We start from the raw sequence: 19,564 nt of genomic DNA on the forward strand, positions 1-19,564 counted from the left end.
GTGTCCTCCCAGGAACCGCGTAAAGACGTGAACACACACGCTGCCTAGAAGCCGCTGCCGAGTCGGGGGCAGGTCGGAGCCCCCCGCAGTCGGGGTCCACTCCGATACTCCGGTGGGCGTCTCGCCCCCATTCCCAGGAAGCAGCCGCGCCCCGCCCCCTCCCCCACCTGGCCCGTCCGCCCAGGTGCCCGTACCAGCAACCAGCTGGCTGCCGTGGGGCGCTGCCCAGCTTCCCACCCAGACACCCGCAGCGACCAGAGGGGCGGGAGGCGACAGGCAGCGACCATGGCTCGCAAGTGTCCATATGGATTTTATTCACACCAAGTGTTGTCACCTCTCGAGTCCGTGCGTCAGGATGAGAGTCTGTGGCCGGGTCGCCCCTGCCCAGGCCCCGAAACCACCAGACTGAAGATGCTCCCCCAGGGGACACCTAGGCCTCGGCAGGGCTGGGCTTGGTTTTAATAATAAATAAAAACAACTCTAAAAAATATATATATATAAAAACTGGGGAGAAATTAAGTCTCACAACAACTGGAACCCAAAATTCCAAAATGGAAAATGTACAAACTGAGAGTCTAGGTACCTCCCGCCAGCTCTGGCCTCGAGGAAGGGCAGTCCTGGGCACCCCTCTGGTCCCCCAGCTCGGGGTCCTTCCCTCTCATCTGCTGCAGGTCCCAGATGGGGATGGGGCAGGTCTGGATTTTGGTCAGAAGCCAAGAAAGTGGAGGAAAAAATGAAGGAATGATATCAACTTGCTCTGCACAGAGGACGGGCGAGGAGAGCTCAGAGATAAATAGCATTTGGGTTAAAACTATGTCATTAGCAAATTTAGTTCTTATATCTTTTGCTCTATTTATATCTCTATACACAGGTGGGTTGGGGTGCAGGATAGATTCTGAATTTATAGCTACATGAAGAAAAATATTCTTGCCCCTCCCCCACCCTGCCCCAAGAATGCCTGCCCAACCCTGCCCCCACCCCAGAGGACTTTGGTTTGGGGGCCCCTCCCCACCCAGAGAGCGCCTGCGGGCCCTGGGCCAGCTGGGCCCGGCTCCAGTGATAGGCAGCCCAGTGCCCTAGAGCCCCCAACTCCTGTGCAGTCACCGCGGAGGCCACAGGCAGCAGGAGCGGGGCAGGGCTGGGGAACGTGAAGACTGCAGGCCAGGTGGCTGAGGAGAACAAACAGGGCAGAGGAGGAGAGAGAGGCAGCCGGGGCAGGGCCCAGGACAGGACCACGCTGAGCGCAGGAGCTCCAGCAAGGCAGCTCACCCCGGGAAGGGCGGCGTGTGCTCTTGGGCCGGCCCAGGAGGGGCAGTGTCACTTGGCTCCAGGAAACAGAAGGCACTTTCTCGGGGCTGGCCCATGGCCGGCAGTGGGCGGTGCAGTGCCCATGGAACTGGCCACGAGGCAGGGGGCCAGAGGCGCCCTTCCTGCAGCCCCTCTGCCCTTGCTGCGCCCTCAGGCCGAGGGCCTGCGTGGGGAAATGGGGGGGTTCCAGGGCTGGGGCGGGCATGGGCGGAGCCTGGCATGCTACCTCCGCGGCTGGGGCCTTCCCTCCCCCCTCCCGGCGTGTCCCCTGCCCAGGCGCACCCGAGCTTCGGCTCTGTCCCCACCCTCGGTCCTTCGGTGCCCACGTGCTATAAAACGCCCTCCATGAAGCTGGTGTCCAGGTGCTGGATGAGCACGCGCAGGAAGGACATCTCCTTGCGAGTGTTCTCGAAGATGACACGCGGGTCGTCTGATCGGCAGCGCAGGCAGTTGGGCGCCATCACCATGGCCAGGTTGCTGACGTCCATCTTAGTGATGGCCACGTTGGCGGGCTGCACGAACACCTGCGGAGGAGCGGCGGGTGGGCCCAGGTGGGGCGGGGGGCGGTTTGGGGGTGGGGCCCGGCAGAGGAGGGGAGTGGGGCATGTCCACACCCGGATGGGCCTGGCGTGGGCGGGGAGGGGGCGCACCTGGAGGAAGCGGATGAGGTAGCAGAGCACCAGGCGGTTGATGCGAGGCAGCGCGTGCACCACGGCCACGGCGGCCTCGGGGCTCTCGTAGTGCGCGATGCACTGCTCGTAGAACTCATGTGGGATCAGGGGCTCCTCCAGCTCCCGGTACCACAGCTTCAGCAGCGACGCTGCAGGCACAATGCTGGGGCTCAGCCACCTGCTACGCAGGCACCCCGGGCAGTGCCCAGTACGGTGGGGGACCCACTTGACCAGCAACCAGGGAGTGAGAGGGGATTGTGACCGGGAGGGAACCCGACTGGAGAGGGTCCACCTGGCCAAGATGGGCTGCACCAGCCCAGATCCTAGTAACCTCGTGGTCCTGAGAGCCCGGACTCATCCTGGAGACCTGGGCATTGTGGGGGAGTGACATGCAAAATGTGACTTCTTGAAAGGAGGGCTGTGCAGCTGCTGTGAGCAGGCAAGGCTGCAAGGATGTCTGTGCTGGAAATAGACGGAGCCGTGGCATCACTGGGGGCAGGGAGAGCAAACTGTCTGAGCTGCCTGGACCAGGCCTGCTCCTGCTGCCAAGGGGGCGGGGGGCTTACCTGGGACGTGGGGGTCCTCCAGGCCTGTAGGCACCTTCCACTGGTCCACTTGTAGCTTCAGGGCATTCACCTCATCAATGTCCCCAGGGACCCTGCCAGGGCACAGGGAGGGTCTCAGAGAGAAGCTTGGCTTGCCCAAGGTCAGGGGTCAGGACCACTTGACCTCTCTTCACCCAGTTGACCTCTTTCCCACCAGAGAGGTGTGGCTTGGGGCCCTTGCCCCATGCACCCAAACCACCGTTCCTTGTCCCTCTGCTGGCCACCCCCATGCAGATGTTTTCCTCCATAGGGCTACTGAGGCCCAAACCCACAGGCCTGTTTTCCCAGCTGTCCTTATGGGGCCTGGGAGTGGGTCATGACAGCAAGTGACTGGCCATGTGCCACTCCTGTTGGGCAGGGGCCATCACCCTCATTCCCAGGTGAGGACCATTTGCTGGGGCATGCTGTCTCTCTCTAGACTCACATCTCAGGCCCTGCCCCTGGCTGGGGTCCAAGCGCCCTCTGGGCGCCTAGTGGCCATTTCTGCAGGGGCATTGCCCCTGGCTGGCCCTCCTGGCTGGCTCAGGCATGCTGTGGTTCAGGGGACGAGCCTGCTGACCGACCTCCTAAGCACAGGCCCTGCCCTGCCTCTCCTGGCTGAATGGTGGCCTGCCCTTCCGCTTGCTCCAGGGTGCCCTCCCTGCCCACATGCTGGCCTCTCAGGGGGCTGCTCTGAGGCAGGGGCACAGGGCTGCTGGCCCCGCTGCCCTGGGCTGGGGCAGGGAAGTAGGCCCAGTGGGCCTGGTGCCCAATAGCCCCTGCCTCCTGAGACACATGATGGAGACACCTGAGGCCCCCACAACCAGGGCCCAGGATGCAGGGCACCTGAAGATGCCTTCCGTCTGGTCACCGTTGAGCGCTAGCACCTCCTCAGACAGCCGTGTCTGTACCCAGGGCAGCTGCCGATCAGGGTACCGCTCCTTCTGCATGCTCATGACCTCCTGCAGTGCACTGCCAAACATCGATGGGCTGAACACGGCATTCTTGGCGTGCCGGATCTCCTCCACGTTGGGCTTCTTCAGCCCCTGCAAAGACAGCCCAGTTCTCTGTCCCTGCGTGCATGCCCAGCTGCCCTACTCCCAACCCTTCCTCCCCTTGCATCCCTCCTAGGGCTGCCCTGGCTTGGCCACCCCTCCTCTCTTCGTGTCCTCTCATCCCTGTGAACTTCAGGCTTCTGTCCAGCCAGAACTGAGGGCATCCCCAAGGTCCTGACCCGAGTCACCAGGGGGGGTCTCCCGCTGGACCCCCTACAGCATCCTGAAGCTTCAAGAGGCCCCATTGGTCATGCAGGAGAAAGGTGGGAGTGACTCCTGGACAGGCCAGTCTGGGAGCTGCCTGGGGCCACAAGCAGGGCCAGGCTGGCGGATCGGGGCCATGTGAGACTACCCTGTGGTGGTGGTTGTAGGCAGTGGATTCTGAAGTCTGTGGCTGGACTGGAGCAATGCATCAGGAGCGGGGACAAAGTGGGGAGGGGTGGCCAGGCTCTGGAACAGTGAGGGCACAGCTGCCTTCATCAGAGGTGGGGAAGGGTCAGGTGTAGGAGGGTCTAAGGGGCTTCCTGGGTGAGGATAGGGGCTGAGAGGGTGGAGGGCACCTGGCCGAGGATGGCCGAGGCCCACACCTCCTGACGAGGCCAGAGAAAAGGTCCAGCTGTGTGGTGTGACTGAGGCTCCCATCCTGTGGAGTAGCCAAAGAATGCAGGCTTGGAACAAGGAGGACTGACCAGGTGGAGGGAAGGGCTGTGGCTGCCAAGCTCCTCCAGGTGGTAAGGGGTCCCAGTGGCTGGCCAGGGGTTAGGGAAGCACCTAGTGGAGAGCACTGCTGGGACTACCTGCCCTGCCTGCCCACCCTGGAATGGGTTCGCCCAGCCCTGGCTGATAGCACTGGGAGGAGCCCTGTGATGGTTCTGGGCTCTCGGACCTCCACAACCAGATGGACAGCCCAGTGTGAGCAAGGGGGGCACAGGGTGGTCTTCTGAGCCTGCCTTGCAGTACAAGGCTGAGCCTCCGCTGGGTCCAGAGGCAGGCTGCCAGGAGGCGAGGGTCTCCTGGCCCGCCCATGGACTATGCCTGCCCTCTACACCTCACCACGCCGGCCCGACAGTGGCAGGCCTGAGGCAGCTGGTGTCACTGTCGCAGCACACCCCACCCTCACTCAGGCTGGTGATCTGATGCCCTGGTCCAGCCACACACTCCTTTGCCTGCACTGGCTCTGGAACTGAGGGTGCAGACCCTGCCCAAGGCCTTCCATGGTCACCTGCCTAGGTGGGCTCCTTGCAGCACCTCTGCACCATCAGCTGTCACTCCCTCACCCCCGAATGTGCAGGCTGGGTTTGAGGAAAGCAGGGCCCTCAGGACATGAAGGCTGGCTGCCCAAGGGTCCTCGCCTCCCTTTGGACCCTGTCTAGGAGTCACTGGCACAGCCTGCCGACCCCTCCCCGGCTGTCCTGGAGAAGCTCGTACCTTCTTGGCCCCAGTCAGGGCCGCCTTCTGCAGCTTGTGGTAACAGTACTTGGCATATGTGCTTATCGCCACCCCTGGAAAAAGAACAGGCGCCGGTTGGCTTGGGGTGGGCAGGGGCTGCAGGCCAGCCAGTGACTAAGAGAGGAAGCAGCAAGAGGGGTGAGGAGAGGCAGCTACTGTGAGCCCTGGGGGTCTGGGCTGGCCTGGCCAGGCTCCTGCCCACCCCTTGTCCAGGGCGGTAGGTCCTCATTCTCCTGGGCTAGGTCCTTTAGAGCAGAAGCCAATGTGTAGAGGCAAGGGGCACTTCCCTCACCTTCAGAGGAGCCAGTCTGGGGAAGGAACTCCTCCGCCAGCCCACGTACTTCTCCCCTTGACTAGGAAGGGTAGGCTGGGGATGAGGCCTGTTTCCATTGAGGAGTCACAGGGAGGACAGGGCAGGGCCTGGGCCCCAGGGCCTCCAAACCCCATGCTCCCTCCCCTGCTGGCCCTCTCAGGGGGGGTGTCGACATGCAGCAGGCTTGGAGGAGCTTGGTGCCCACTGCCTTGGGCCAGCACTGCAGGAGGGCGCCTGGGGCTGGCTGGACAGCGGGCCCAGCTCTCCTGCAGCCCTGCCTCTAGGAGGAATTCTGGGTAGCCCTGGGAGTGGGCCTCAGCCCATGGTGCCCCACACCTGCTTGGCTGAGGGCTACCTGGGCAGGAGTCAGAGAGAGGGAGGCCCGAGGCTTGGCCTGTGGTGGAGGGGATTCCCCGTGTCCTGAGCCTGGGTGTTGCTGGGAGGGCAGTGCCACTGGAGGTGGCTGAAGGCAGCAAGCAGAGGGCTGGTCTCCTTTCTCGACAGAGGAAGCTTCCTAAAACTCCGCCCCTGGCAGCAGAAGTTCTAGCTGGTGGTCACGGGCGGATGGCCGGGCCAGCATTCCGAGGGCAACCTTGTGGGGGATCTCCGCCAGGGGGCTCTCCAAGCAGAGAGGGGAGAGAGAAGAGGGAGGGGACCCCACTCAGGGTGTGTCTGAAATGTGTGGAGCATCTCTTCTAGCCTAGGCAAGGGAAAGGAAGGAGATGCAGTGGTGAGGCAGAAAGCACACAGTTACGCCGAGCCCAGAGGAGCCGTCTGGGCCAGGGTGCCTCAGACCAACGGATGGACAGGCAGATGGGCTGAACATGTGCCTCCAGGCTCCAGACTGGCCCCTTCCGGGCCCATGTGCCTGCTGTCTGCCAGAGGGAGGCCTCTAGACTCAAGTCTGAAATCCAAATAGAGTCTTCTTTCAAAGGAAGCAGTTTCTGTGGACTTCTGAGGATACTGGGATCTTTGGACCCCAGTGTGAAAAACACAAACATGTCTTAGTCCATGAAAATCTTTTCATTTCTAATTATCACAAAATAGTTTTGTCATTATAAGTGGTAAGGGAGTTCTTTTTTAGAATAGCCAAAATGAAGACAAATATTTCTCACACATTTAAACCCTGGAGAATTGGTTTCAGGCCCCCGAGGACCCACAGATCCCCGGCAGAGAATCCCAGCTGCAGCCTCTGACTGGTCAGCTCAGGACACAGCACCTGGAACTTCTGGCCACAGGCCGACGTGGCCCTTCTGGGTAGGCTCTTGGTTTAAGGAGAATGGACGGTGTTTAAGCAAATGGGACCCAGGCTGTACCCTGACCGCTTGGAGCCCGGAGGGCATTTTGCAGCAAGGCAGAAGCCTGGGACTCCCTTTTTCCATCCTGAGGGTGTGCATACCCCTCCCTCGGTGAGTCCCTCCCATCCCTGGTCTCGGGGGCTGAGGGATACGCCCTGACCCCTGTCCCAGGGCCTCCTGGGGCCCCACCAGGCCTTTCAACAGGCTGTGATCTGAAGACCCTGGGGCTGCCTCCAGCTGGTGATTGTGGCCACAATGCAGCCTTTCTGGGCTTTTGTTTCCTCCTCTGCAGGATGGGGACAGGGACAACATGGTTGACAAGGGTGCCCATAAAGGGCTGCCCTCAGAGTCTGGCACCCAGTGAGGGCATGACAGATGTGGCTGCTGGTGTCACAGTTTTTGTGGGCAGACGAGGAACTGAGGCCAATGTGTGCTGGGGTGCCTTTGCACCTGAACCTCCATGGGCACAACCTCCCGGGCTAGGACAGTGGGGTGTCTGCTGAGTGCTGGGTGATGGCAGTTCCCATGGCCAGCCCAGGGAAACACTCATGGTGTTGGTGGGTAGTCTGCTCTGAGCACTCTGCCCCATTCTGACCTCGCCAGGTCATGCCTGTACCCAGTGTTACAGGTGGGGAGACAGCAGCCCACAGAGGGAGCAACACACTAGCCCTCCTAGCGTCTGTGCCGCTGTGCTAGGGTCTAGGCCCACCTGGGGCCTGAGTCCTTGAGGCCTGGCCATAAGGCTCAAAAGCTGCTGGGTGTAGCCAGCACCTGCTGCCTCTTGGCACTGAACCTGCTGGGTTCCCAGGGGGCAGTGTCCAGCTCCCTCCTCTGCACCCAATACCACTTGGGCCACAGGAGCCTGCTGGCTGTGTCCCCAGCCCCACCTCGCTGCTGCAACATAACCCTAATGGATGGGCTCAGGCAGGAGCTCAGAGCTCCTTCCACTCCTGTCCCAGATGAGAGTGGCCCAAAGGGGCTGGGAATCCTGGATCGCAGCTGCCTCCCTTCTCCTGCCAAGGGCAGCATGCAGCCAGAGCACTTCCCAGAGTAAAGGGTGCCAAGGCTAAGTGGTCTCAGAGAAAGAGGAGTGGTCAAGCATGGGGGACTGGATGTGCCAAGGCTGGGGGAAGTCCCGGAGATGGGATAGGGGTTGGTCCCAAAGCCCTGGTGCCGGGAGGGGAAGCTGACGGGCCAGCAATGGGCAGTGGGGACCACTGGATCTCCAAGCAGTGGGGCACAGCCTGGGGTTAACAGGGTTTCCCTGGAGCTTGTACGGGGTTGGGGGTCCTGAGCCAGGGCCCAGAGAAGGACAGGGCTGGGGGGCTGGGGGGAGGTTGGGAAACCCCTAGGCTGTGCTGTGGGCCCACCAGGGAAGCACAGCCAAGCTCAGCTCCTGCCCCAGGGATGCCGGGGCTAGAGGTCAGGGCAGGGAGGTGCTTGACCATGGGCACTCCCTCACCAAACACTTACCTGGGGGCCTCCAGTTGGCCTTGGCCAACTGTCCTCATGCCCCCTCCACACTGAGAACCCAGCATGCAAGTTGGAAACTGTTCTGAGCTCCACAGAGAAAGGGAGGCAGGCGTGGCCTCTCCCAGGAGCCCCGCCAATGACCCCAGGCCTCCAGCTGGCTCAGGAGGAGGCCGCAGGCCTGATGGTTAGTGCCCCCCTACCCCAGCCCAGAAGCGGTTAGAGAGAAAAGGCCAGGCGGCCGAGGCCGGAGAGCAGAGCTGTGCAGACGCAGCGCACAGGGGCTGCGGGGAGAGGCCCTACCATCCGGCTCCTCAACATAAGGCTTGGGTTTCTTTCTCAACTTGGACTTCTTCTTAGTGTTCCTTTCCAGGAGCTCTTTCATGTGCTGTGTCACTGGGGAGCAAACAGAGCCATGAGGACACAGAACACAGAGCCAGGAACACATGCCCACATGGGTCCCCACGCAGCCACGAGGAGGCCCCTGGGCCTGCCGGGGGCTGCCATTCAGCTGGGAAGGTGTCACCCCTGCTGGATTCCTCAAGGGGAGACAGGGCCACTGGGCCAGTGCCCAGATGGGGTGGGGGCGAGTGTCCTGTAAGTGGCCACTTCCTGCTCACACTTCTGGGGACAGGGAGGGGTGTGTGTACCCTGGGGGAGATGCCGGGGGCCCTTCTGAGCACTGTTGCCCAGAAAGCCAGCTCTCCTCATGCTGGAGGTGGGCAGGAAGGTGCAGGGACAGTGCCCCTGGGCAGTGGGGACAGGATGCAGTCAGCTCATGACCCACCCCTGACAGAAAGGCAGGGGTGGGGTTCCAGAATGGCTGCATTCCGGGGGCCCAGCTCCTGAGCTGGTGCTGGAGGTGGCGCTGGGCGAGAGCAGGGGCCGGGGCTCCCCCCTCAGGCTGGTCTGGGCATGCCTCTCACTCCACACAAAGTGTCAGCCTGGCTGATGGCAGACCCCTTTGTTGCCCTCCATACTGCACTCTCTGGGAGGAAGTGGCCGTGCACAGCCCACCCCTAGGCGGGACTTACACTCCTCCCTGATGGTGGACCATCCACATGAATTATTTGTAATTCTTCTGCATGGGAGATGTCTATCAATCATTTATTTATATCAGTATGGACTTAGAGATATTCATTTTACACTCTGGGTTATACTCCAATACGACTTTATTTTCTTGCTCACATTGCCCCAGTTTTGGCTGCAGGGTGTTCTTTCAGTGGGCTCCTGCGTCCTGTGACAAACCCCACCATCTCCACTTGCCCTCTCTACCACTTCCTCACTTTCGGCACTGCACCTTTTACATTCCCTGCATCAGCCCTAGAATCAGCTGTTTCTCAAGGAGCTCTGGTTCCTTTTACTGGGAAATGGTGCTAGAAACCAAGATCTGGGTGTCAGGTGTGCTCTCTGCTCCTGAGGTGTCACTGCTTCCAGGCCCTCGCAGCTGACAAAGGAAGGGAAGATGCATGTGTTTGCAGCCCCTGTACACACATCTCTATAAATATTTCCAAAATGATGCCTCCATCTCTAACCCACCACCACACGGATCCTTCTAGCCTCCCTATCCTTGCTTGTCTGTAACTGGTTTATCTTTTCATTCTCTTAACAGTGTCTTTTGAAGAACAGGAGATTTAATTTTGATAGTGTTTTTAGTGTCACATAAAAAATCCTTTGCCTAACTCAAGAAAACAAAGATTTTCTCCTACATTCTACAAGTTTTATAGTTTTAGGTTTTATATTTTGGTTTACGATCCATTTTGAGTTAATTTTTGCAAATAGTACAAAAAAAGGGTTGAAAGCTCATATTTTGTGCATTTGGATATCCAAGTGCCCCAGCAGCACTGGAGGAAAACACTACCCTTTCTTCACTGAGCTGCCTTTGCGTCTCTGTGGAGAACTAGCTGACCATGTGTCTGGGTCTATTTATGGACTCTCTGTTCCGCCCCTTTGGGCCGACACCACCTTCCCTGATCGCTGCAGGTTTGCAGCGCGTCTTGGAGTCAGGCAGTGTCACTGCTCCCATTCCGTTCTTTTTCAACGGTGTTTTGGCTGTTCTAGGTCCTGTGCATTTTCTATGAATTTGAGAATCAGCCTGTTATTTTCTAAATTTAAAAAGAAACTTTTTTTTTTTTTTTAATGTATGCTTTTTGGTGAGGATGATGGGCCCAGAGCTAACATCTGTTGCCAATCTTCCTCTTTTTTTCCTTCCTTCCCCAAAGCCTCAGTACATAGTTGCATATCCTAGTTACAGGTCCTTCTAGTTTCCTGTGTGCGATGCTGCCACAGCGTGGCTTGATGAGTGGTGCATGGATCTGCACCCAGGATCCCAACCAGTGAGCCCTGGGCTGCTGAAGGGGAGCACACGAACTTAACCGCTCTGCCAGGGCCAGCCCCTAACCTACTAAGATTTTGATTAGGACTGAATCTATAGATCAGTTTGGGTAGATGTGACATCTTAGCAATATTGAGTGTTCTGATTCATAAATACGGTTTCTCTCTCCACTAATTTAGGTCTTCTTGACTTTCATCAACATTTTAGTTTTTGGCATAGAAGTTTTACACGTACCTTGTCAGATTTATCCCTAAGTTTATCATATTTTATAATGCTATTGCAAATGCTATTTTAAAAATATCCATTTCCAGTAGTTTGCTGCTAATATATAGAAACATGATCAATTTTTGGTCTTAGATCCTGCAACCTTGCTAAACACACTTCTTAGTTCTAATGCTATTTTTATAGCTCCTATAGGATTTTCTACAAGAAGAAACTTTTGTCTAACCTTCACCTTGCCTGTGAATAAAGACAACTGCACACTTCCTTTCCAATCTGGATGCCTTTTATTTCTTTTTCGTGACTTTGCACTGGCCAGGCCCTCCAGCGTGATGTGGAGTAGATGCACTTGAGGTTGGAGGTCCTTGCCTTGTTCCTGATCTTAGGGGGAAAGCATTCAGCATTTTACCATTAAGTATGATGCTGGCCAAAGGCTGTTTTGGTGGTAAAATATAAACATAACAATATAGCCATTTGACAATTCTTAAGTGTATAATTCAGTGGCATTAAGTACATTCACAATGTTGTGCAACCATCACCACATCTATTTCCAAAATCCTCTCATCACCACAAACAGAAACCCTGTCCCCATTAAGCAATAACTCCTCATTCCCCCTCCCCCAGCTCCTGGTAACCTCTACCCTACTTTTTGTCTCTATCAAGTTGCCTATTTTAGCTATTTCCTATAAGTTGAATCATACAATATTTGCCCTTTTTTGTCTGGCTTCTTTCACTTAGCATAATTTTTCAAGGTTCATCCATGTTATAGCACGTTATCAGAACTTCACTACTTGTTGTGGCTGAAAATATGCCATTGTAAGGATGGACCCCATTTTGTTTATCCATTCGTCTGCTGATGGACACTTGGATTGTCTCCACTTTTTGGCTCTTGTGAATAATGCTGCTGTGAATATTGGTGTAGGAGTATCTGTTTGAGTCTCTGCTTTCCATTCTTTTGGGTAGTGCAGGTTTTTTATAGATGCCTTTTATCAGGTTGAAAAGTGTCCCCTCTTTTTTTTTTTTTGAGGAAGATTAGCCCTGAGCTAACACCCACTGCCAGTCCTTCTCTTTTTGCTGAGGAAGAGTGGCCCTCAGCTAACATCCGTGCCCATCTTCCTCTGTTTTATGTGGGATGCCTGCCATAGCACGGCTTGATGAGTGGTGTGTAGGTCCACACCCCGGCTCCAAACCGGCGAATCCTGGGCCACTGAAGCAGAATGTGCGAACTTAACCACTGCACGACCCGGCTGGCCCTGAAGAGGCTCCCTTCTATTCCCAGTTTGTTTAGAGTTTTATCAGGAATGGATGTTGAATTTTGTCAAATGCCTTTGAGATGATCATGTGACTTTTCTTTTTTACTTTTCTTCTTTACTCTTTTTTACTCTGTTGATATGGCAAATTACATTGATTGACTTTTGAATGTTAGACCAACCTTTCACTCCTGGGATAAACCCCACTTATTCGAGATGCACTATCCTTTCTAATATATTGTTGGATTCAATTTCCTCAAATACTGTTAAGAATTTTTCTATGTTCATGAGGGATACTGTCTGTGCTGTTTTTTATAATGTCTGTTTCTAATTTTGGTACAGAGTGAATTTGGGAAATATTCCCTCCACTTCAATTTTCTGGGTGAGTCTGTAAAGAATTGTTACACAAACAATGAAATGTTTGGTAAAATTCACCCGTGAAGCCATTTGGGCCTGGAATTTTCCTTTTGGGAAGGGTTTTAAGTACCAATTCAATTTCTTTAATAGATATATGACTTTTCTGGTTATTTATTTCTTATTGAGTGATCTTTGGTAGTGTGTGTCTTTCAAGGAATTTGTCTATTCCTCTAAATTTTCAAATGTACTGGCATAAAGCTTTTCATAATATTTCATTATTCTTTAACATCTGTTGAATCTGCAGTGATATCATCTTTCATTCTTGATACTGGTAATTTATGTCTTCTTTTTGTCCTGATCAGTCTGGCTGGAGGTTTATTAATTTTATTGGTCTTCTCAAAAATCAGACTTTTTTTTTTTTTTTTTTTTGAGGAAGATTGGCCCAGAGCGAACATCTGTGCCCATCTTCCTCTACTTTATATATGGGACGCCTGCCACAGTGTGGCTTGATAAGCAGTGTGTAAATCCGTGCCCAGGATCTGAACTGGTGAACCCCAGGCCACCAAAGCAGGGTGCACAAACTGAACTGCTACACCACTGGGCCAACCCACAAAGAATCAGCTTTTTGTTTCACTGACTTTCTATTTGTTTTTCTGTTTTCTCTTTTATTGATTTCTACTTTGATCTTCTTTATTTCCTTTCTTCTGCTTATTTTAATATAATTTACTTTTTTTTTTAAGTTTCTTAAAGTAGAAGCTGAGGTAATTGATTTGAGATCTTATTTTCTAATACAGGCATTTTGGTGCTAAAAATTTCCCTCTAAGAACAGCTTTGGCTGCATCTCACAAATTCTAATATGTTTTGTTTTTATTTTCTTTCCTTTCGAAATACTTTCTAATTTCCCTTTTGATTTTTATTTGATCCATGGGTTATTCAGTAGTATGTTGTTTTTTTTCCCTCCCCAAAGCCCTAGTACATAGTTGTATATTCATTCTAGTTGCAGGTCCAAGTTCTTCTATGTGAGCTGCCACCACAGCGTAGCTACAGATGAGTGGTGTGGTTCCATGCCTGGGAACCAAACCCAGGCTGCCAAAGTGGAGCACACTGAACTTTAACCACTAGGCCATCAGGGCTGGCTCAGTAGTATGTTCTTTAGTTTCCAAATACGGGGGGATTTTCCAGAGATCTCTGTGTTACTGATCGTTAATTTAACTCCGTTATGGTTAGAGAACACACTTTTTCATCTTCCCAAATGGAAACTCTGTACATATTAAACAACTCTCCATTTCTCCCTCCCCCTAATCCACAGCAACCACCATTATTTAACATTTATTGAGACTTGTTTTATGGCACAGAATATGACCTGTTTTGAAAATGTAGCTCGGATTTGAGTCCAGATGCTCTGGGTCCAGAATCTATGCCCTCACCTCCTCCACAGTAGCTCCTTTGTTTCTTGAACAGACTTTCAGCTAGTCCTTTTCTTTTCAACTTTAAGGTCGCCCCTTTCCAAACCACTGCTAAAGAAAGCTGGCTCACCCACAAGTGAGCTTGTAAGGGTTTGCTGCCTGCTTCAGCTTCCTAGCTTTCCTACTGTCTGCTTGGATGCACCTTTTTTGGTCTACCAAGTCAGTTTCCTGATACTCGTCCATGTGTTTTTCAGCTTCCAAAACATAGTTGTTCTTCCTCTTCCATTCTCTTTGTCCTTGTGGGGCTAATTTTTTTTTATTGTGACAAAATATACATAAAATTTACAATTTTAATCATTTAAAATTAATTTACAGCTCAGTGGCATTAATTACATCCATACTGTTGTGCGACCATCGCCACCATCCATCTCCAGAACTTTTTCATCTTCCCAGATGGAAACTCTGTATGCATTAACAACTCTCCTTTCTCCCTCCCCCTAATTCATGGCAACCACCATTCTACTTTCTGTCTCTATGAATTTGACTCCCCTAGGGATCTCGTAATGTGGAATCATACAGTAGGTGTTTCTTTGCGACTTGCTTATTTCACTTAGCATAATGTCCTCAAGATTCATCCATGTTGTAGCATGTGTCAGAATTCCCTTCTTTCTTTAGGCTGAATAGTATTCCATCCTATGTATTTTGTTTACCTATTCATCCACTGAGGAACACTTAGGCTGCTTACACCTCTTGGCTATTGTGAATAACGCTGCTATTAACATGGGTGTGCAAATATCTGTTTACGTTTCTGTTTTCAATTCTTTTGGGTATATACCCAGAAGTGGAATTACTGAATCCTATGGTAGTTCTATGTTCAATTTTTTGAGAAGCCTCCAGACTGTTTTCCACATTGGCTGCACCATTTTACATTCTCTTATGAGGGTTTCTCTTTTTTCCTTTAAAAAATTCCTTCACTGTTCTTTTAACAGGAGTTCAAGGTGAAGTCCAAGTAAACGCATGTTGTTCAATCTGACATCTTTACCTGGGAGCCAGTAAGTCTTGCTGCACACACGAATGCATAAGCAGTGAATGAAACACCTCAGGGTCTACAGCCTTCCAAAGGGCTCCTTTACAGAGCAGATAGAAGAGCTGTAGTCGGCTGTGTCCACCACTAAGCACCCCTGTGATGTCTGTGCTTATGGAGGTCCCGGGAGACAAGCTGTGAAACCCTCCTGCTGGTGGCTGGCACCAAGGTGTGACCATGTGTGAGACGAGGCTAAGCTGGGGGGCATGTGAACTGGGGCTCACTGCATGGCACCTTGGTCCCTCAGGGTTATGACCACACAGAAGAGATGTCGTACACATGCTGGCAGACTAATCAAAGGCTTCTGAGGCCAAGGCAGGCAGTGGGATTGAGGGTGAGGCTCAGCTCTGCCCTCTCTGGCACTCCTGGGACCCGCTGCAGGTTTCTTCTGCTAAATGCAGGCTACATTCTCCTGGGCTGATGGGGCCTGCGTTCTTGACCAACACTCAGCACCCACATTGTTGATGGGCCGGTGGGAAGGAGTGCGAGCCCTCTCCTCTGGGCTCAGTGCTGAGCAGGGCCTGCAGCAGATGCCCACCCAGCAGTGGCTCTTGGGGCTGGGGACAGGGTTCTGGCTGGAGGGCGGCCCCATGCCATAGACATGAGACCCGATCCCCAAGCCTAGACGCAGGCCCCCGCCGATAGGACCATGCAGATCCTGTCTCCCTTTGTGAGCCCAGACCATACAGCCCTCTGAGACCACCCGGCCTCATTCAAGGGGTGGGGGAAGGGGGCTCAAAGCCATGGATGCCCAGGCTGATCCCCTATTCCCTCTTACATGCCAGCCAGGCCTCCTGGTGTAGACACTAGGACAAAGGTGCACAAACCTCTGTGGCAAGGGGAGTGTCCTGCTAGGCCCTGGACGGGGCCTGAGGCCTAAACTCCCTGTGGAAGCCCCGATGGGCAGCGGGAATGGCCCTGGGAGCCTCCGGCCTCTGTGTGTTCACTGCTCACTCACCTTTTCACTCAGCAAGCACTCCCTGGGGCCTCATGGGCTGCGTGCTGAGCAGTGGGCAACACTTCCAAGCCTCCTGCTCAAGGCAGTGACATCTCGAGGCCTTTTTGGAAGAAGCTGAGATGAACCATGAAGCCAGTCAGGGCTCACCTGCTCCTGGAAAGGCCTGAGAAGAATGAGGCAGATCCAGGCCCCCGCCAGGCTGCACGTCTGCAAGTGGGGGGAGCTGTCTGTTGTGTCCAGTGATCCTGCTTCAAAACTGTGTGCCTGGGCAAAAATCTCATGGCTTCCAAGACATCCCCCCAAACAGCTGACACGCTGGATGTGCTCGATGCACCTTCACTGGGGCCCACCACTGCCAAGCAGCTGTAGCCCCCATCACTGTGTACACACGCCCTGGCCCCCCACACCTAGGCTTGGGCAAGGTCCTCCTGCAGAGCAGTCTACAGCACGTCTGACCTGGAGGGCTTGTGGGAGCTTGAGTGTGTGCATGCATGTGCATTTGTGCATGTGCTTGTCTGGACGCTGGTTCCGTGGCTGTGCCCTGTGGACACCCAGGACTATCAGGGTGGCAGACAGCCTAGTGCTGCCTATGGCCCTGTCCCCATGTTCACTCTGCCCAGCCTCAGACTACAGCCAGCTGCCAGGTCAGCTGCATGGGCACCGCCTGGCCAGCAGGACCATTGTCCCTAGTCTTCCCCCGAGCAGGCCAGGCCTGGGCCCAGATGGACCCGACGCATGGCCTTTGGGAGCCTCAGGCAGAATTTGGCCCTGCACTTGGCCTCAGGCTGCCATAGCAGGTGGCTACCCGTACTGGTCCCAATCTCTGACCCCTTGGGGAAGCTCAGGGCCTCTCAGCTTGCAGCACCCCAAGGGCCTGCTGGTCTTGCCAGACCTGGTGCTGGGCCAATGAACGCTGCGATCACCATGCTCCTCCCCACTCTGAGAAGCCCTCCTCCAGGACCGCACAGTCTCCTTCCCACCTACAACAGATGGCCTGAGCCAGGCTGAGGTGGTCACTCCTCCATGCTGCAGGACGGTTGAAAGCAAATGCAGTAAGCACCTACAGGCCGACCATGGCCTCCCTGCTCTTGGGCTTTTTGCTTCTGCCCTCATTAGGCAGGGTGAAGAGCCACAGTGGCTTCAGAACAGAGTGGACACTGGCTGGCTAAGACATGGATGCCATGTGTCCTTGTTCAGGCCCCCCTTCCTATTGGCCCGTGGCCGGGGGACCCTGTGCCAGGACTGCCTGCTGCTCTTCCTAGGGCTTCAGTGCCCAGGGGAAACCCAGAATGGGGCCCTTAGGGGGCACATGTGTCTGCTTGGAAGTGCTGTGTCAGCTCCCATGTACCTGCTGCCCCTGAGGCACTGCCCAGCGCAGGCCAGGAAGCTCTCGCCACAGCACTTACCTGAGCTGGGGGCAGAGCCCAAGGTGGCAAGGAGTCCCATGTGCTGGGCCTTACCTTTGGTGTCATTGACGGGGTCCATGTGCCGGTAGATGTAGCCCTCCAAGTAGGAGTGGAACTTGGGTGTGGGCGGGAAGAAGGCAAGACAGATGGCCATGAGCTCCCAGCCGCGGGCCAGGCTCTCGAGGCGGAAGTTCTCCGTGGTCTGCCGGCACAGCTGAATGTAAAGCTCGTCCCGCAGGCCCTGCACGCTCCAGCCCTTAGTGGCAATCTCCAGGGCCACGTGCAGTGGGTCTGCCTTGGCGCGTCGGTCGCCCATGTACATCTGGATCAGTTTGAAGATCTCGCAGGCCTCCTTCTTCACGTGGCGGTCGCTGGTCACGATCATGGGCTTCTTGATGGACTCACTGCTCCAGGCTAGCATGTTGGCAATGGACACCTTCCGCCGGAAGAGGCCCTGCGTGTGCTTGTTGAAGTGCTTGGAGGCCCAGTTTTCAATGTCGGTCTCCGAGGATGGCTTGCGCAGCGTGAAGGTGGGGAACACGCAGCTGGCACTGGGCATCACACTGCGGGTCTGTCGGCTGCTCTCAAACTGGGCACAGGTCCCGAGATCCTCGGACTGGGGAGCACAGAGGGGCTGTGAGGGGGTGGGGGTCCCACCTGACCCAGTCAGCTGAGAGGCGTGGCCTCCCTGCTGGCCCCAAGGCTGCTGGAGGAGTAAGGCCAGGGTAGGGTGGGGTGGGCATTCAGGTGACCTGCTGGCAGGGGAGGCAGGAAAACAACTTTTGCTGGGCAACCCAGGCTGGGGCTAGGCCTGGGCTTCCAGCTTTGCACCTCATCTTGTTCCACTCGCTTCGTAAAGACATGCTAGCACCGTCCTCTCGAAAGGCTGGGGCAGGGACTCAGAGAGGCCCTTCTTCCAACCTCTACCCTGAGAGTTGACCTCCAGGAGGTACCCTCCCTGCTCCTGATACCAAGGGTTGTAGGGGCCAGCGTGGGCCTGGAGGTGGGAGGAAACCGCATGTGCTTTTCCTCGGCTTCTCGAGGTGCCTGTAGCCCCAGGTGGGGAGATGCCAGGGACGCAGCACCCACAGGTGCTCACGTGGCCCTCCCCAGGCTGGACACTGGCCCCGTGTGTGGGGGCCCACAGGGTGTGGCAGGGCTGCCTCCTGCTGGCCTTGCTGCTGCTGTTTTGCTTCTGCTGGTTCACTGAGCTTCGAGGTTGGGAAGCAGATGGAAAGGGCAGCCCCATGAAGACGCGGAAGACCCCAGATGCAAAGTCTGACAGAGAAACACAAATTCTCCCTTGGTCCTCAAAACCACCTCCCCTTCCCTGTTGCTGTGTCCACTTTCCCCAGCAAAGATGCCCATATGGCATCTCGGGTAGAGTGATGCCGTGCAGAGGCAGGATCAGGCCTCAGCGGGGCTGTGGGCTGCAAGCCTCCCATCCCGTGATGCTGGGAAGAGTGGGGGTTGCTCCAAGGCCCCTGCCTGCCTCCCTAACGGCCTCAGCCTAACTGCACAAGGCCTGTCACTCAGATAACAGCTCCTCCTCACCTGGCGCTCTTGGGAGCTCCCGTGCCCTCTGTCTGAGGAGCAGGTTCTTGCTGCTCATTCTCCATCTCCCACCTACCCAGGCTGCCTCTTCCCATCTGTCTTGTGTCCTCCCGTGTTACAAGCCACAGACAGAAATGCTGTTCTGAGCTCTCCAGCCTGGAAGGGCACTAAGGTGGCCTGGCCTGGGGGATGCTGGTTGCCCAAGGTCACCAGGCCCTTGGCACCTCTTCCTCGGCAAGGTTTGGGGTGAATGTGAGGAGTCTGACACCGGGAGGCCCTCTGGCCACTGGCAGCTCCAAGCAGATGCCAGGGAAGACCCTCAGCTTTGACTTCATGCAGCAGACTGGTGTGAAAGGTCAGGGGCCAGGAGGTAAGAACTAGGACACTCGCCTACACTGAGTCCTGGGGCACAGGGCTCCCAGCACATGACCCGGACAGAAGGTGCCTGCAGGCCCTTAGAGCCTGACTGATGTCTGTGCCTGGCACTGCCCAGGGAGCATACACTAGGCCAGGCCTCTGCTTTGTCTCCAGCTGCAGCCCGAGATCCTAGGAGCCACCTGGGGCCTGCTAAGCATGTCCTGGACCCCAGGGCCAGGTGTCCAGTCTCCCTGTGTGTGGGGAGCCTTGCTCGAAAAGAGTTCTGAGCCATGGGAGGAGGGCCTGACGCTCCACCTGCACAGTTCCTCACCTGAAAAGCCATTCACAGGCGGGAAAATAGAGTGGGTGGGTGGCTGCCTGCCCATCTCCCCTGCCTGGCCTGGCATCAGGGCACAGCCTCTGGACCCCAGGTGACTTGCCAGCACCCGGCTAGGCCTGGCCGGGAGCTGACGTGAGGGAGCCCTGCGCA

At 55.4% G+C, this 19,564-nt stretch overlaps 1 protein-coding gene across 8 annotated transcripts in view; it reads right to left on the reverse strand.

Moving 5' to 3' along the window:
* Nucleotides 1-290: 290 nt before the first annotated feature.
* ARHGAP39 (Rho GTPase activating protein 39) overlaps nt 291-19,564 on the reverse strand; it is a 125,015-nt gene continuing 105,741 nt past the window's right edge. For 4 of the 8 annotated variants that reach the window (XM_023649236.2, XM_070222619.1, XM_070222621.1 and 1 more), the window contains exons 6-12: nt 17,218-17,779; nt 8,452-8,544; nt 5,047-5,120; nt 3,410-3,609; nt 2,546-2,637; nt 1,959-2,128; nt 291-1,832 (exon numbers count right to left, since the gene is read on the reverse strand). In XM_023649236.2, the coding sequence (XP_023505004.1) occupies nt 1,638-1,832; nt 1,959-2,128; nt 2,546-2,637; nt 3,410-3,609; nt 5,047-5,120; nt 8,452-8,544; nt 17,218-17,779 (1,386 nt within the window). In that variant the 3' untranslated portion in view covers nt 291-1,637. Of the gene's footprint in view, nt 1,833-1,958; nt 2,129-2,545; nt 2,638-3,409; nt 3,610-5,046; nt 5,121-8,451; nt 8,545-9,899; nt 11,084-17,217; nt 17,780-19,564 lie in introns of those variants that run through there. The other 4 variants (XM_023649237.2, XM_070222622.1, XM_023649239.2 and 1 more) reach the window with 2 other exon arrangements.

Source organism: Equus caballus, chromosome 9, assembly GCF_041296265.1.
Source record: "Equus caballus isolate H_3958 breed thoroughbred chromosome 9, TB-T2T, whole genome shotgun sequence".
Classification (NCBI taxonomy): Eukaryota; Metazoa; Chordata; class Mammalia; order Perissodactyla; family Equidae; genus Equus; species Equus caballus.